General features: G+C 44.8%; 1 protein-coding gene across 1 annotated transcript in view; it reads right to left on the bottom strand.

Annotated features, from left to right (window-relative positions):
* The window catches only part of LOC139246167 (SH3 domain and tetratricopeptide repeat-containing protein 1), a 182535-nt gene that overhangs the window by 82830 nt on the left and 81697 nt on the right, over positions 1-18008 (bottom strand). The window contains exons 10-11 of the mRNA XM_070871392.1: positions 12706-12747; positions 7214-8920 (exon numbers count right to left, since the gene is read on the bottom strand). Of these exons, the coding sequence (XP_070727493.1) occupies positions 7214-8920; positions 12706-12747 (1749 nt within the window). The remainder of the gene's footprint in view (positions 1-7213; positions 8921-12705; positions 12748-18008) is intronic.

Below are 18008 nucleotides of genomic sequence, written 5' to 3'. Positions count from 1 at the left end.
AGTCACGCTTGGTCGCACCTTGTCATAGGCAACATCTCCAGAACCTTGGAAACAAATGAAAGAGTAGGGTCAACTTGATCCAGAAACTAGCTGTAAAGTCCTGTCCCCTCAGTACAGATTCACACGAGGCATGTAGTGAAGTCAAGGTCACTCTGGACCTGCACCTTTATTTCACAGCTTTGGAATGCTGCACTTGCCTGAGACCTGTCCTTATATACCTGTCTCTTGCAAGTGCACCCCCGGTGGTAAGGTATGCTGGTGGTTACAGGTCATATCTTATTACAGTCATGTATAGCATGTTAGGATACAGTTATATATAATAATGTAAGATACATGACATCACCCTCCCCCAAGGTCTTATTGTCTTTATAGGTTCAGTTTCTCAGGTGGTCTACACTCTCGCGTGGAACGTCTGAGTTGTGGTTCAGTTGTTTGCCTTGATGTCTGTTTTTCTTTGGGTGTGGTTGCTGGTATCTCGTCTGGGCTGTCTGTTTCGATTGGTTTGATTGTTGTTGACTCGCCTGGGCTGTCTGTTGGGATTGCCCTTTCCTCAGGTTGTTCCCTCTGTCTGTCCACCAGGTGTGAGTTCCACATTGTAGTCTGCCTCTGGTTCCGCAGTGTTGTTGGTAAATCTGCTTTTGACTTGGTCTACATGCCTCCGGTAGGTTTTGCCATTGTCCATTTGTACTACCAGTAGCCTGTTTCCTTCCTTGCCTGTTACTGTCCCTGCAAGCCATTTTGGACCCCTGTCATAGTTTAGTACAAACACTTTGTCCCCTATCTCATTCCATCTCCCCCTCGAATTTCTGTCATTGTACTCAGTCAGCTTACGGCGCTTTCCCTCAATGATTTCGTGCATGTCTGGGAGGATTAATGAGAGCCTTGTTTTTAAAGTCCTTTTCATCAACAGTTGCGCGGGGAGAATCCCAGTCAGTGAGTGCAGACGAGATCTATATGCCAGCAGCAGTCGCGACAGGCGACCCTGCAGCGTGGGACCTTGGAGTTTAAGCATGCCTTTTTTAATGATTTGCACTGCTCTCTCTGCCTGGCCATTGGAGGCCGGCTTGAACGGTGCCGACTTGATGTGATTTATGCTGTGGTCAATTATAAAGTCTTGAAATTCTGCGCTGGTGAAGCACGGACCATTGTCACTGACCAATATGTCAGGGATTCCGTGCATTGCAAACATGGTTGCGAAGCTCTCCACAGTGATGGAGGTTGTGCTCGAGTTTAAAATGGTGCATTCGATCCACTTTGAAAATGCATCTACAACTACGAGGAACATTTTGCCCATGAATGGGCCCGCATAGTCTACGTGCACCCGCGACCATGGTTTGGTAGGCCAGGGGCTCAGTGGAGCCTCCCTGGGGGCATTGCTGAGTTGGGCACAAATGGTGCACCTTCGGACGCAGAGCTCCAAGTCCGCGTCAATACCAGGCCACCAGACGTGGGATCTGGCTATGGCCTTCATGAGAACGATCCCCGGGTGCTCGCGGTGGAGCCCCTGGACAAATGCCTCTCTGCCTCGCAGAGGCATGACTACTCAGCTGCCTCATATCAGGCAGTCTGCTTGTGTTGATAGCTCATGCATGCGCCTGTGAAAGGGTTTTAATTCCTCGAGGCAGGCATCACGAGCCTCTGCCCAGTCACCGGTTAGGACACATCATTTTACTAAGGATAACGTGGGGTGGCTGGCCGTCCAGGCTCTGATTTGGCGAGCCGTCATGGGTGAACCTGTGGACTCAAAAGCATTGATTGCCATGACTATCTCACAGACCTGTTCGTCAGACCCTTCCATGGTCGCCAGGGGTAGCCTGCTGAGCGCGTATGCACAGTTGTCTGTGCTTGGTCTGTGCCTTATAGTATAGTCGTAGGACGCCAGCATGAGTACCCACTGTTGAATTCGCACCGAGGCGTTGGCGTTTACTGCCTTGCTCTCGGATAGGAGGGACGTGAGGGGCTTGTGGTCGATTTCTAACGTGAACTTGGCCCCAAAAAGGTATTGGTGCATCTTTTTGACACCGTACACGCACGCGAGCGCCTCCTTCTCTACCATTCCGTACCCGCGCTCCGCCCGCAAAAGTGACCTGGAGGCATAAGCTATGGGTTGTAATTTGCCCGCACTATTGACAGGTTGCAAAACGCACCCGATCCCATACGCTGACGCATCGCATGTGAGAACTAGCTTTTTACCTAGGTCAAAGAAAGTCAAAACACTGTTGGAACACAGAAGGCGCGTTCCTGGGTGTCCCCCCAAAACCAATCGCACCCCTTCCTGAGTAGCACGTGGAGAGGCTCCAGCAGCGTGCTTAAGCTCTGCATAAAGTTCCCAAAGTAATTGAGTAGCCCGAGAAAGGCGCGCAGTTCTGAGACATTCCGTGGCCTGGGTGCCAGGCGAATTGCTTCTGTTTTGGACTCTGTTGGGTGGATTCCATCAGCGGCAATGCTTCTGCCCAAAAATTCAACCTCGGGTGCGAGAAACAGGCACTTGGGTTTCTTGACTCGTAGGCCTACCCGATCCAACCGCTTTAGTACTTCCTCCAAATTACGGAGATAGGAGTCGGTGTCCTTGCCCGTGATAAGTATGTCGTCTTGAAATACAACCGTCCCTGGGATGGACTTGAGCAGACTCTCCACGTTGCACTGGAATATGGCAGCTGCCGATCTGATGCCGAATGGGCATCGATTGTACATGAAAAGGCCTCGATGTGTGTTGATGGTGGTGAGTAGCTTGGATTCCTCGGTCAATTCTTGTATCATATACACAGATGTGAGGTCTAATTTTGAGAAAAGTTTACCTCCAGCCAATGTGGTAAATAAGTCCTCCGCTCTGGGCAGCGGGTACTGGTCCTATAGGGAGACTCTGTTTATGATAGATTTGTCGTCCCTACAGATTCGTACGGATCCATCAGGCTTCATGACTGGGATGATGGGACTTGCCCAGTCGCTAAATTCCACGGGTGATATAATGCCTTCCCGCAGAAGCCTGTCTAGTTCGTGTTCAATCTTTTCCCTCATCACATAGGGTACAGCTCTGGCCTTCTGATGGACCGGTCTAGCATCCTGCGTGATGTAGATTTTGACTTTGGCCCCTTTGAAAGTGTCCACACCTGGCTGAATGAGATGTTCAAATCGCTTTATAACTGTTGAGCAGGAGGTCCGTTCCTCTAATGACATGGCATGGACATCATCCCATTTCCAGTTTAGTTTTGCCAGCCAGCTTCTCCCCAGAAGTGCTGGGGGGTCTCCGGGGACAATCCACAGGGGAAGTCGGTTCACTGTCCCTTTGTGTGTGTCAGAGAGCATGGCGCTGCCGAGGACTGGTACGATTTCTTTAGTATAGGTCCTTAGTTTGGTGTCGACCCTTGTGAGTTTTGGTCTGTCTCTTTTATGCGGCCACAGTTGTTCAAATTGTTGAGTGCCCATGAGAGATTGACTCGCTCCCGTATCCAGCTCCATGTTGACAGATATCCCGTTGAATAGGACCCTCATCATTATAGGAGGCGTCCTGTTGTAGGAGCAGCGGCCATTGATCGTGTTGACCCGCTGTACATCGGTGTCCTGGGTACTGTCCCCACCATCTTCTGGTCCGCTTTCCGACCTATCCGATTCGTATACCAGCCGAGCTGCCGTTTTTTTGCACATGCGGGCCAAATGCCCTGTATATTCACAATTTCTGCAAACAGCCTGCTGAAATCGACATCCCCTTGACGAGTGCCCACCCCCACACCTCCAGCACAGACTTGTTCCATTGTTCAAAGTGTTCCCAAAGAATGAGCTGCGTCTGGCTGATCTCTCTTGAGCTTCTCTCAGTTTGTAGTTGATTGCTCGCATTGTGGGTTGATGAGGTGTGAACGGCTGTTCCTGTGGCCCTTGATGGCTTCTGCCTGCTGTCGAGAGCCTGTTCTCCCGGTTTTGTCTGTGTGTGGGGGTAGCAGCTTGTTTAGTGCTGTGAACTTCTTGTTCCAATATTTCGTTAGTTGTCGTACCTGCATTGTAAATCAACCTCGTTTCTTCTTCCCCTACCAAGAATGTCTGTGCAACCAGTGCTGCTGCCTCTCAGATCAGCTTTCGGAATATGTCTTCGTGGCCTATTCCTTCAATGAAAAAGTCTCTCAGCACTTCTCTCCTCAGTTCATCGGAGAATTCACATAAACTAGCCAACCTCCGAAGTTCCGCCACAAAGTCGGGTATGCTCTGGCCCACACAGCGTCTGTAGTTGTAGAACCTGTGTCTGGCCATGTGTAGGCTGCTCGCTGGCTTCAGGTGGTCTCTTACCAGTGTGCTCAATTCTTCAAACGACTTGCTTGCTGGTTTCTCGAGTGCCAACAGATCCCTCATTAAAGCGTATGTTTTCGAGCCACAGCTGGTCAAGAGATGGGCTCTTCTCTTGTCTGCCTTATCGTCGCCTAACCAGTCTTTGGTAACAAAGCTTTGCTGGATCCTTTCTATAAAGTCCTCCCAATTGTCTCCCGCATTGTACTTTTCATCTGATCCGTTGTTCGCCATTCTGTGGATTCTGTAATCCCGTAACTCGTCGCCACTGTAAAGTCCTGTCCCCTCAGTACAGATTCACACGAGGCATGTAGTGAAGTCAAGGTCACTCTGGACCTGCACCTTTATTGCACAGCTCTGGAATGCTGCACTTGCCTGAGACCTGTCCTTATATACCTGTCTCTTGCAAGTGCACCCCTGGTGGTAAGGTATGCTAGTGGTTACAGGCCATATCTTATTACAGTCATGTTACGCATGTTAGGATACAGTTATATATAATAATGTAAGATACATGACACTAGCCGGATCCACATGGGGAGCAGACGCCCAAATCCTCCGTACAGCAGCACTCACCCTGGTGTATTCTACAGTGGAGTACTGCTCTCCAGCATGGCTATCAAGTCCGCATGTCAAATCCATTGATGTCCAGCTGAATTCTACTATGATAATTATCACTGGTGTGCTTTTATTGACACCAACACCTTGTCTGTCCATGCTTGTAAACATCGCACCACCACAACTACGCCGCGAATATGCAATCTCCAGAGAATACAACTGCTACACCAGCAAAGATGTATCGATCCAGACCGACTTGAACAACCTACCATCAACCCGTCTCAAACCTAGAAGGCCATTTTGGACTGTCACCGAAACCCTTCAACGATCTCCACTCAGCCTTGATGACAGATGGCGAAATGCTTGGAAGAACTGCGACATATGGAATGGATTCCTTATAGAGGACCCCACAGTACAACCTGAAGGATCAAACCTTCCTCGCAAACAGTTTACAACCATCAACTGCCTCAGAAGTGGTCATGCAGCCTGCAAGATATCTACGACATTACACCGGAAGCTTTGGCCTGGATATCCAACTTGGATATTGATATTTGATTTGTTTTGCTCCTACCATATGAAAAAAGATAAGTAAAGTGATGGAAGGTGTCATCGACAGTGCTATCAAGCGGCATTTACCCACCAACCTGCTCACCGATGCTCAGTTTAGGTTCTGGCAGGACCACTCGGCTCCAGACCTCATTACAGCCTTAGTCCAAACATGGACAAAAGAGCTGAATTCCAGAGGTGAGGTGAGAGTGACTGCCCTTGACATCAAGGCAGCATACTATCGAGTGTGGCATCAAGAAACCTAAGTAAAATTGAAGTCAATGTGAATCAGGGGGAAAACTCTCCACTGGCTGGAATCATACCTAGCACAAAGGAAATGGCTGTGGTTGTTGGAGGTCAATCATCTCAGTCCCAGGACATCACTGCAGGAGTTCCTCAGGGCAGTGTTCCAGGCTCAACCATCTTCAGCTGCTTCATCAATGACCTTCCCTCCATCATAAGGTCAGAAGTAGTGATGTTCACTGATGATTGCAGTGTTCAGTTCCATTCGCAACTCCTCAGGTAATAAAGCAGTCCATGCCCACATGCAGCAAGACCTGAGCAACATTCAGGCTTGGGCTGATAAGAGACAAGTCACATTCGCGCTACAAACTGCCAGGCAACGACCATCTTCCACAAGAGTTTAATCACCGCCCCATGACATTCAATGGTATTACCATCGCCTAAATCCCCACCATCAACATTCTGGGGGTCACCATTGATGAGAGATTTAACTGGACCAGCCACATAAACAATGTGGCTACAAGATCAGGTCAGAGGCTGGGTATTCTGCAGTGAGTGTCTCATCTCCTGACTTCCCAAAGTCTTTCTACCATGTACAAAGCACACGTCAGGAGTGTGATGGAATACTCTCCACTTGCCTGGATAAGTGCAGCTCCATTGACACTCAGAAGGTCAACACCATCCAGGACAAAGCAGCCCGCTAGATTGGCACCTCATTCACCACCTTAAATATTCATGCCCTTCACCACTGGCGCACCATGACTGCCTTTTACCATCTACAAGATGCAATACAGCAATTTGCCAAGGCTTCATCGACAACACCTCTCAAGCCCACAACCTCTACCACCTAGAAGGATAAGGGCAGCAGGCATGTGGGAACACAATCACCTCCAAGTTGCCTTCCAAGTCACACACAATCCTGACTTGGAAATATATCGCTTTTCCTTCATCGTTGCTGGGTCAAGGTCCTAGAACTCCCTCCCTAGCAGCACCGTGGGAGTACCTTCACCACATGGACTGCAGTGGCTCAAGCTGGCGGCTCATCACCACCTTCTCAGGGCAATTAGGGATGGGCAATAAATGCTGGCCTTGCCAACATAAGATGAACGAATAAAAAAAACTTGGGTAATGGCTCTTCGGAGATCAGACTAACCTCTGCATCCATAACTGATGGCCCCACAAAGAAACCCGCTAACAGCAGAAAAGGACCTCAGGCTACTTCTTTCTTTCAACCTTTCAACTGTAAAGCTCCTATATCTATGCACCCAACATAAGCTGTTGATTACAATATAATTTATTTCTGCTAAAACAGTCAAGCTAACTGCTGCGGCTCTTTAAGCTCTCCACTGCAAAAATGCAGACAATTGGCACTACTCAGAATTTTTTAAAAAGTGGAGGATTGCACTGAAACAATTAAATGACCCATACTCGGGATTTGGAATTGGGTAAGCAGCGAATGCACGTCCCACATGCCACAGTCCTCAAAGACGCTGCAGAATTTCCACCTTAAATAATTAGAAGACTATAATTGTTTTGACCATGTAAACACATTTGTTAATAAATGATTTTGGTCTATAAGAAGGCAAGTACTTACTTTTAATATGATTTGCTTTCAGTGCAATTAAAAGTGCCCATTCATAATAAAATATTCCATTTTCTTTTAATTCTTGATCAATGTAGTACTGTCCCAGCATAATTAGAACGTGAATAAAATTTTCATCAGAGGCAACATTTTGCAGTTCAGAGAAGAGATGAATGGACTTTAAAAGAAATTGTTCTGAAAGACTATAGGCCTTAGACCAAAGGCAGAGCAAACCAAAATTAGCACTGCTAATAGCTTGGTTAAATTTCTGTCCTGAATCCACAGAGATTGATAGGGCTTTGTGGTAGTTCTTCGCAGCTTCCTTCACATTTCTCATTCTTCTCATGGAGATAGCAACCATATTGTAAACTGCCCCCTGCTGTAAAGGACAACCCTGAACAGAAGGGGACTCCAGTGCTGTGTTTAAAAAGACAACGGCTTTAGCAGGCTCACTATTCAGAATGTGCAACCATGCAAGAGAAATGAGCGCATCGACCATCTCCTCAGTACTAGTGGAGGTTTCTGTATTAATGGCCATTTTCATGTAATGAACTGCTTTTCCATATATTCCATGCAGTTTATAAATTTCTGACAAGCTGAGGTAAATGGTTTGACTAATGTTGTCCCGTTCAAGGCTGTTTGTTAAAGAAAGTGCCCATTTAAGGTAAGGTGCTACTTGTGTTGGAATCATGGGAGTGACTTTACCCATTCCACAGAGCTTTGAGGCACCTTTCATGACAAAGTTAACACTTTTCAAACAATCCATTAAAGTTCTAGTCGGCTGCAAGCAGGAACGTTTTACACAGCTTATAGCAAGGTTTGGCAGACATTTTTGATAATACAGTGATCCAAGAGTAAAATGAAAGTCTAAAGAGGTCCTATTTTCGAACATTATGATATTTCTCAAAAACTGCAGTCTTTCAACGAAGGGCAATGCATCTTCATGTTGTTTAAGATTTATATGAAGTTTAGCTAGAAGAAAGCATGCCCTTGCTTCAGCATGCTTATTTTCTGACAGCACTGCCTTCTTTAAAATGAATTGCAGGACTTCAGCTTCCATATCAGTGGTACAGATGTAGTTTGGGATACCCAAGAGTAAGGCTGCAATCTTCTCAAAAATGGCAGAACACTTCTCTTTGTTTTTCTGCTTCAAGTATATGGCAACAAGGTTTGTATACACCGCGATTAAGAGAAACAGATCTGTGAATTGTCCATTCATTACACATAGAGCCTCTTCAAAATAAACTCTGGCCTGTGAGCACTTCAGTTTCTTGGCACACATTCTGCCCAGTAGAAAACAGATTCTTGTTTGAGCCCGCTGCATTTGCCTCTTTCTTGCTGCCTCCCTTGCCACCTCAAGGTAATGGACCACTTCTTCCTCTTCACTATAGTCATAAAAGGTGGTCTTTAGAAAGGAAAAACAGGAATCATACAGATTTTTAAAGTGCTTGCTGTATTCCTCATTATCCAGGAAGACTAATAAAGGTTGAAATATTTCAGGATTGTCCAGTTCTCTTGTGTGGCCTATACAGAACCTGGGCTCCTCTGGCTTCTCAGAGACAGGTCCATCCTCCTGGTCACAAGTTATAGAATCCTGTCCAATAGCCTGCTTCCTGTTGCCTAATGCGATACGGTTTTTCTCATTTAACCCATTTACAGCTTTATTCAACTTGGCTTTCAAGAATTCGATTTCTTGAGTACTTGGAGTTTGTTGCTCTCCTGTGAGGAAGAAATGGTTATTTACCATGAGTAACAGAAACAAAACCACAGCATTAAAAGCAGAAACTAGCCAATCTTTGATTCCAGCCTATTCTATAAACACTCTACTATACTGCTGTAGTGCAATGAGAACATTTCAATTACTTTACAGTTTACCTTATTTCTAAAACACAGGCAAAAACTGTAGAAGTTACATTAACCTGTTATCAACAATGCAGAATGATCAAATTATTTAACACTTTAAAAAAATTACAAGTAGAGCTGCATTGAACAATGTCTAGTTTAAGAAAATATTGTGAGAACTTGCAAAAATATTGGTTTAGCCCCATTTACACCATTCAAAAATGGTCATAGTAGGAATAGGAGATATCTTTTTCTGTTTTCATTACGGACAGAATATAAGTCAGGATGGAATGGGTGCATTATCCTCTGTGCCCGATATGCGCTCATGGAATGCAATGTTTTGCAATGGAACTGCAGAACTGGAATATTACCTGTTAAAGTGTTGGCACACAATTGCTTTCATCGCCATTTTAATAGTCATTAAAATAAATTGCACAAAATCTCTTACACAAATTGTTGACCAGCACTCAACCAGAGAAAATTAAATACCCAAGATATTAATCCAAACTTACTAGCCACACTTCAACTCAGATCAGTGGCATAACACATTCATAGTCTCAGTATCATAGGAACAATTGTATTCTGTACATCATCTGGTCATCCTTATCAATCAATCATTCAATCAGATCCTAACTAATCATTTCTCCTAACTCTTACTAAAAGCAGTTTAACAACTTGACATTAACTGCTTTTAGTAGTGGTCTTTTCCACATGTGCATTATTTTGTGGGGGGGAAAAAATTCATCAAATGCTTTTGCCTTGTTTAAACCCCTGGAGCTTTACTCAGTTAACTTTGGAAACCTAGAGAAATATCATAGAGCTTTACCTTCTTTGAGATTTACTTCTTGTGGTTAATCACCTCACTCAGGTGATCACGTAGGCTAAGTGAAACCAAAGCCTGGTCCATTTTGTTGTATACTGCAGTTTTAGTAAATAACCCACAGAAAGCTTCACTACCCAAAACTCTCAATCAATCAGTCAAGACCTGCATCGTGTTCTCATTTTCTTTTCCTCAATGAAAACAAGTTTGGCTCTGCAAATCTCTCCCTGAAGGTAGGGTATTCAAATGTGACCCTCCTATGAAGTTGAAATTACCTATTTAATTATGTTGTCAAATCAGTGATTAACCTTTCTAATAACAGCTTCACATTAACTGGAAACTTTTCTTTTGCGAAAAGATAACCATTCATTAAGTTATCAATTACAAACTCAAAGGGGTCAAAATTGGTCATAACCTACAGTCTGCCCATTTCTCGGTGGTATGTCGTTTCATACCGCCGGATGCCGCTGGAGCACGGTGTGCGCGACCTTCATCACTTTTTTCTTGGCGGTCTGCCGAGCGGAGTGCAGTGGGTGGAGCAGAGTGCAGCTGGCAGTGTGCGGGCGGTGAGTCCTTTTCACTCGGGAATCTTTGGCTCCCGAGTTGTGCGCATGCGCATGCTGCTGTGAAGCTCCGCCCCCTCTTCCGAGAGGCACCAATGAGAATCCACAGAGTCTGTCGACCTGAGTGTGCTGTGCAGGTATGTGGGGGCGGGGATCGCTGCTGTGGGGGGAGATACCTGTGGAGGGAGATCGCTGAAGTGCAGGGAGATACCTGAGGAGGGAAATACCTGTGGAGGAGATCGCTGATGTGGAGGGAAATACCTGTGGAGGGAAATACCTGTGGAGGGAGATCGCTGATGTGGAGGGAAATACCTGTGGAGGGAAATACCTGTGGAGGGAGATCGCTGAAGTGGAGGGAGATACCTGTGGAGGGAAATACCTGTGGAGGGAGATTGCTGAAGTGGAGGGAGATACCTGTGGAGGGAAATCGCTGAAGTGGAGGGAGATACCTGTGGAGGGAAATCGCTGAAGTGGAGGGAGATACCTGTGGAGGGAAATCGCTGAAGTGGAGGGAGATACCTGTGGAGGGAAATCGCTGAAGTGGAGGGAGATACCTGTGGAGGGAAATACCTGTGGAGGGAAATACCTGTGGAGGGAGATTGCTGAAGTGGAGGGAGATACCTGTGGAGGGAAATCGCTGAAGTGGAGGGAGATACCTGTGGAGGGAAATCGCTGAAGTGGAGGGAGATACCTGTGGAGGGAAATACCTGTGGAGGAGATCGCTGATGTGGGAGGAGACACCTGTGGAGGGAAATACCTGCGGAGGGAGATCGCTGATGTGGAGGGAAATACCTGTGGAGGGAAATACCTGTGGAGGGAGATTGCTGAAGTGGAGGGAGATACCTTTGGAGGGAAATCGCTGAAGTGGAGGGAGATACCTGTGGAGGGAAAAACCTGTGGAGGAGATCGCTGATGTGGGGGGAAATACCTGTGGAGGGAGATACCTGTGGAGAGAGATACCTGTGGAGAGATCGCTGATGTGGGGGGAGATACCTGTGGAGAGGTCGCTGATGTGGGGGGAGATACCTGTGGAGGGAGATACCTGTGGAGAGATCGCTGATGTGGGGGGAGATACCTGTGGAGAGGTCGCTGATGTGGGGGGAAAATACCTGTGGAGCAATCGCTGATGTGGAGGGAGATACCTGTGGAGGGAAATACCTGTGGAGGAGATCGCTGATGTGGGGGGAAATACCTGTGGAGGGAAATACCTGTGGAGGAGATTGCTGATGTGGGGAGAGATACCTGTGGAGGGAGATACCTGTGGAGGAGATTGCTGATGTGGGGGGAGATACCTGTGGAGGGAGATCGCTGCTTGGGGGTATATAGGTATTTTTCGATGAATTTCACGATTTTGGGCGTTATGTCAGTGGTCCGCGGATGGTATGCGGCAGTATGTCCACCAATTTCAGGCCCAAAGCACCAAGACACTATTTGAATACAAGTTGCTATTGTTGTTGTAGTTCTGGTCTCCATAACATATGATGGAAAATCAGCCCTACAGGCAGTGCAGAGATGAGCAACGAGGCAGATCCCTGTCAGAGGGAAGAGTTATGAGAAACAATTTAACAAGCTCAGGTTCTTCAGCTTCGAAAAGTGATGTCTCGAAGTGAATTTTAAAGAAACATATAAAATACTTAATGAGATAGAAAAAGTAAACTGAAACAATACTTCCAGATATTCCAGGAAAGCAGGACAAAAGATATTGGTCCAGGGCAAGCAGTAAATTTCGAACAGACATTGGAAAGAATTTCTTTATGCAGAGTGCTCTGGCACATACTAGAAAATTTAGGTGAAAGAGTAATCAGCAACTGGAATGTGTTGCTCGGAAGAGTGGTTAAAACCAGGACACTGGAATCATTTAAGAAACAGTTAAAAGCTGTATAGGAAGATGGTACGGTTGCTATTCTGGAAGGATGCGATCCAAAGGGCAAAGGGCCTTATTCATCCAAACATATCTTGCAATCTTGTGCAATAAGAAATAAGGTGCACTTGAACAAAACAACTTCTTGAGCTGTTTGATGGCCATTTTGGAACGCATGAAAATACAAATTTTGATAAACATTTTGATGAAGTGACTAGCAGAAGGATGTTGCATGGATTTTTTTTACACAAGATTAACTTAGTTACTTACAGTATTGTGTATATAGTAAAAAGCTAAAACAGTTCTGTAATTTTATGGATGCATGAAAATCTGAAAGTCTATGATCCCACATGAATTGATGATATCCCTTATAATATAAATTAGTCATCAATTTACATTAAATAGTTTATTTTCTTACCTTTTTCATCCTCATGTTGTGAATTCAATGGTCCCAGTTTATCTGGATATACAAATAATATAATACAATAGTGAGTGAAGCACACACTTGTTTAGTATGTTAAATTAATGCAAAGCAAGTTAAGTATCACATATTTAATTAACAGTACATGCTTTTAAAGTGAAGGAAAACAACAAAAGAGTGGTTGATAATACTTTAATATCGTGCATCTTTCCCAAATATATTTTGTACAACAAAGTGAAAAACAGATTATATCTAATATTTCTATTTAATGGGTTGGAGTCAAATTTGAACTGCCAGAAACAACCAGCTTGAAAAGCTACTCTGCAGGTGGATCAGTCAGTTTTGCACCCCCCACAGCAGTGTGAACTTTCACAAATAGTTTTTGACTTTAGCTTTAAATGTAAAATCCAAAATTTAAGAATTGGTCTGTCAGATGTGAGCGCTTATTATCTGACACTCCAGTTCAAAGGTGAGCTAAATTGGTTAAAGACAATAGCGGGGGTCCAGAATGGATTAATAGGCACTGACCAGAAAGGCTAATAATCAAATCTGCAGTGAAGCAGGATGCTTGAATGGATGGGGTAAACTCGAGAAAAGCAGCACACACTGTACTATGTGGGGGCAGGGCACTACTGAATGAAGAAACAGCAATGTATAATTTGGTTTAGAAAGAGAAGGATCTCAGGTAGATTGAGGGATTTAAGCCAGTGAACAGCCTGGCTTTCTTTTTTAGAAATTTCAAGTAAAATACAGCCACCTCCACAATTATAAATGAGCTAGAATTTCTTGTAGCTTATCACTGGCAAAATGGAAGTCATTCTATTCTGTTTCAATCAGAAACTCCACTCTAGCTCCGAATCCCATCTTCTCCCAGGTACATCCCCTCAAACTCAGCCAGACAATATACAACCTGAAATCTGAGATGAGCTTTAAACTCCACATTCAGTTTCATCATCAAAGTGGACTGCTTCCCTTTCCAAAATATCACCAGTGTCCAGCCTAACTCACCACCATTGCTGCTGAAACCTTGCTGCTGAAGCCCTTATCCATGTCTTTATCAATTTTCCAATGTACTCCTCACTGGCCTCCTGCACATCACATTATATAAGCTCCACCTCATCCTAACCCTAAAGTGAAACAGCTGAAAACAGCGCAACACCTGGAAACTGAAACGACTGGAAACATTAACTGGTCATTATCACATCGCTGTTTGTGGGAGCTTGCTGTGCGCAGATTAGCTGCCACATTTCCTACATTACAACAGTGACTGCACTCCAAAAGTACTTAATTAGCTGTAAAGAGCTTAGAGATATTTTGTGGTCATGAAAGGTGCTATATAAATCCAAGTCTTCCTTTCTTCTTGCCTCCACACTCTAGAACTCTCTCTCTAAATCCTTGCTACATCTCTCCCTACCTTTAAAAGCCTCCTTAAAACCCATCTGTTCATCTGTACTTTGTCACCTTCCCTAATCCTACTTTTACTCCTATTTGGATTCAAACCCCAACAACAACTACTTGTATCTATACACCACATTTTAGTTATTGTTGACCAGGTTTACACCTGCATCCTGCAGGTATATTCTTGCCTTCGGGGTCAGCTAGGCTTGGACCTTATTGTGTCTCAGCAAGTATCATTTGAAGGAATGATAAGGTAGAGTATATAGACAAAAACAAAACTTCATCGAGAAGACAAAGGTTTTGGTTAACAAGACTGTTAAGGAACGTAGATGTGATAAGATGAAGATTACACAAATTATTCTGCCATACAGGACATATTGAATATCCAATAGGAATAATGCGCCTCTCATGGGAGAAATGTTTAATAGTCCAGCAACGAAATTGGCCACAAATAGTGATATTTTTGATACAATGATAGAAAAATGTGAGAACTGAAAAACAAATGAAAATTGGTATCTAAAATATTCATGTTAGGTAAAGAATGAATGTCAGTTCGTCAAAAGAAAATGATTGAATTCATGAATGTAGAACTGAAAAACAGTCAGAATATAACATCTGCCTTTCACAAAATGAAGACAGCTGTAACAAGATAAATAAAGTAATAGGGAGCAGCCTGATATAAAGGGAGTAGGACAAGGTAGGAGCCTTAGGAATAAGGACAAAATAGTACAAGTGCACATTGACAAATAAACTCTAAAATGCATGTTTCTTATGGAAGTAGGGAAATGCTAGAATTGTAGGGATGCGGTAACAGGGCACTTAGAAAATCATAATGATTGGCCAGAGTCAACACGGATTTATGAAAGGGAAAATCGGTTTTGACACATCTGTTACTTTTTGAGGTTGTAGCTAGCAGGATAGATAAAGGGGAACTAGTGGATGTAGTGTATTTGGATTTCCAAAAATAATTCAATAAGGTGCTATGCAAGAGGTTATTACATAAAATTAGGGCTCATGGGAATGGGGATAATATATTAACATGGATTGAGGATTGATTAACTTACAGGAAACAGAGTAGGAATTAACGGGTCATTTTAAGGTTGGCAAGCTGTAACTAGTGGAGTACTGCAAAGATCAGTGTTTGGAACTCAGCTTTTTAGAATCTATATCAATTACTTAGATGAGGGGATTGAGTATAATGTATCCAAGTTTGCTGACGATACAAAAGTAGGTGGGAAAGTAAGTTGTGAGGAGGACGCAAAGAGGCTGCAGGTTATAAATACAGGTTAAATGAGTGGGCAAGAATACGGCAGATGGAATATAATGTGGAGAAATGTGAAGTTATCCACTTTGGTAGGAAAAATAGAAAAGCAGAATATATTTTAAGTGGTGAGAGACTGGGAAATGTTGGTATTCAGAGGGTCCTGACTGTACACAAATCACAGAAAGTTAACATGCAGGTATAGCAAGCATTTAGGAAAGCAAATGGTATGTTAGCTTTTAATACAAAAGGATTATTACAAGAGTAAAGAAATCTTACTACAATTATATAGGGTCTTGGTGAGACTGCACCTGGAGTATTGTGTACAGTTTTGGGGCTGGATTTTCATGTTTTAGGATTTCCAGGCGCAATTCGCGGTAGAGCGCAAAGGTTTGCGCCGGGAAAACGTTAGCGACCTCGCGAGGAACTTTCGGCAACAGAAAGCTCCAGAGGATCGTTGGCATTAAGTCCGGCGAAGAGTCTGTGCGCCAGAGCCGAAACTTCTGGCGTTGAAGAAGGTGGCCATTTTGCGCATGCGCTTTGAATTTTTTTCCCACCTCCTGGTTTCTTTTCCGGTCGCAGACACTAATGCAGGGCGCAGCAACTTCCCGCGCGCATGCACATTTAAACTGGCCCACTTCAGCCACTTCTGCTGAGATGGAGGAGCAGGAGGGAATGCAACGTGCCAGGTGCTTCACCCATGAGGCCAACGAAGTGTTGGTGAGTGCAGTGGAGAGGAGGTTGGCCGCACTGCATCTTCCAGGGGGATCCAGACCACTGCCTACCGTCTTCAAGCAGATTTGGAAAGAAGTAGCACAAGAGGTGTCTGCTACAGACACTGTGCCCAGGACTGGCACACAGTGCCGAGAAAAGTTTAACGACCTCACAAAAGTTGTCAGGGTGAGTAACATTTTCATCTATGCAATCTTCCATGACTTCAAAGATAAATCTGACACACTATCTGATTGTTCTCCTGCTTTTAGTGCCTCTCATCACTCTGTGGGTTGCCTCCCACAATGCATAACAGAAAAAGGAAGGCTTACTTCGGCACCCTATTTACATTGAATGATCAATGCACATAATTGCTTAAATTGTATAATACTTTGGTGAGGACACAGCTGGAGTACTGCATGCAGTTCTGGTCACCATATTATAGGAAAGACGTAATTGCACTAGAGAGGGTGCAGAAGAGATTTACTAGGATGCTGCCTGGAATTGAGAATCGTAGTTATGAGGACCGATTGGATAGGCTGGGTTTGTTCTCATTGGAACAGAGGAAGTTGAGAGGAGACCTCATTGAGGTGTACAAAATATTGAGGGACATAGTGGATGGTAAGGGTCTATTTCCATTGGTGGAGGGGTCTATTACGAGGGGGCATAGTTTTAGGGTGGTTGGAGGAAGCTTTAGAGGGGATTTGAGGGGGGGCTTCTTTAAGCAGAGGGTTGTGGGGATCTGGAACTCGTTGCCTGGAAGAGTGGTGGATGCAGAAACCCTCACCACTTTTAAGAGATGGTTGGATGGGCACTTAAAGTGCAGTAACCTGCAAGGTTACGGACCTGGAGCTGATAATTGGGATTAGATTGGATGACCTTTTGTTGGATGGTGCAGATATAATGGTGAGTACTGCAGGGAATAGAATATTGCCGGGGTGATCTCCTGGACTAGTTTCGATCGCCTGGGTGGATTGGAGAGGAATTTTCCCAGATTTTTTCTCCCTAAATTGGCCTGGGTTTTTATCTGGTTTTTGCCTCTCCGGAGATCACATGGCTTCGGTTGGGGTGGAGTGTAGAAAGATTCAGTATAAGGGGTGTCGCAGTTGTGTGAGGCAGACTGATTGGGGTGGGTGCTCTTTGCCTTTCCGTCATTGCTCATAGGTTTATATGTAACCTTTAGGACTGCTGACCAGGGGCTGTGCGGCTCTTTGTCGGCCAGCGCGGACACGATGGGCTGAAATGGCCTCCTTCTGTGCTGTAAATTTCTATGTTTCTATGGTTTTTTTGTTTCTAATTAACACTGTTCATCGCAACGCACTGCAACTGCTCCTATCACTTTCTGAAAGATCTCTTCCACACTTAGATGCCTGTAGACTTCGATAACATACTGATGAAGCACATGCAAGATCGAAGCACGTTAAACAGAGGCCCCTAGAACATTCACACAATATGGCCTAAACTTCTTTGGTGGCCAGCTGTGCCACAGCAGCAGATGGACCCTTTTTAAACCATTCACATTTTTATCTTTTCAATCGAAGCACTCCCACAATCGGAGGGAGCGACGGCACACAGGCAGGGTTCCACCTCAATCACTTCCACTGACTGATGTGGAGGAGTGTCAGCCCTTAGCGGAGTCACAGGTTGGACAGCTGCTGGTGGGGTTGCTGATTCCCCTTCGGATACAGAGAGTAAGTAAAATGATCGCGCGACTCAAAACACTGCATTGAGACATATAATGGAGTAGCGACGGTCCTTCAAACGAGCCTGTACTATGCCACCTTCCTCATGTCACCCTGCCCCCTTTGCATCTGCTAACTACTTGTCTGTTGCTTTCTACTTCCAGATAACCAGCCAGAGGCACCGTATCCCTCGATGGAGCCGTCCACATCAGGCCTTGGTTTAGAGGACGCGATACATCTCCGGCGGA

This window comes from Pristiophorus japonicus, chromosome 2 (assembly GCF_044704955.1).
Source record: "Pristiophorus japonicus isolate sPriJap1 chromosome 2, sPriJap1.hap1, whole genome shotgun sequence".
Classification (NCBI taxonomy): Eukaryota; Metazoa; Chordata; class Chondrichthyes; family Pristiophoridae; genus Pristiophorus; species Pristiophorus japonicus.
The sequence above is the reverse complement of the archived record's forward strand: the minus strand, read 5'-3'. Positions and strand labels throughout refer to the sequence as shown.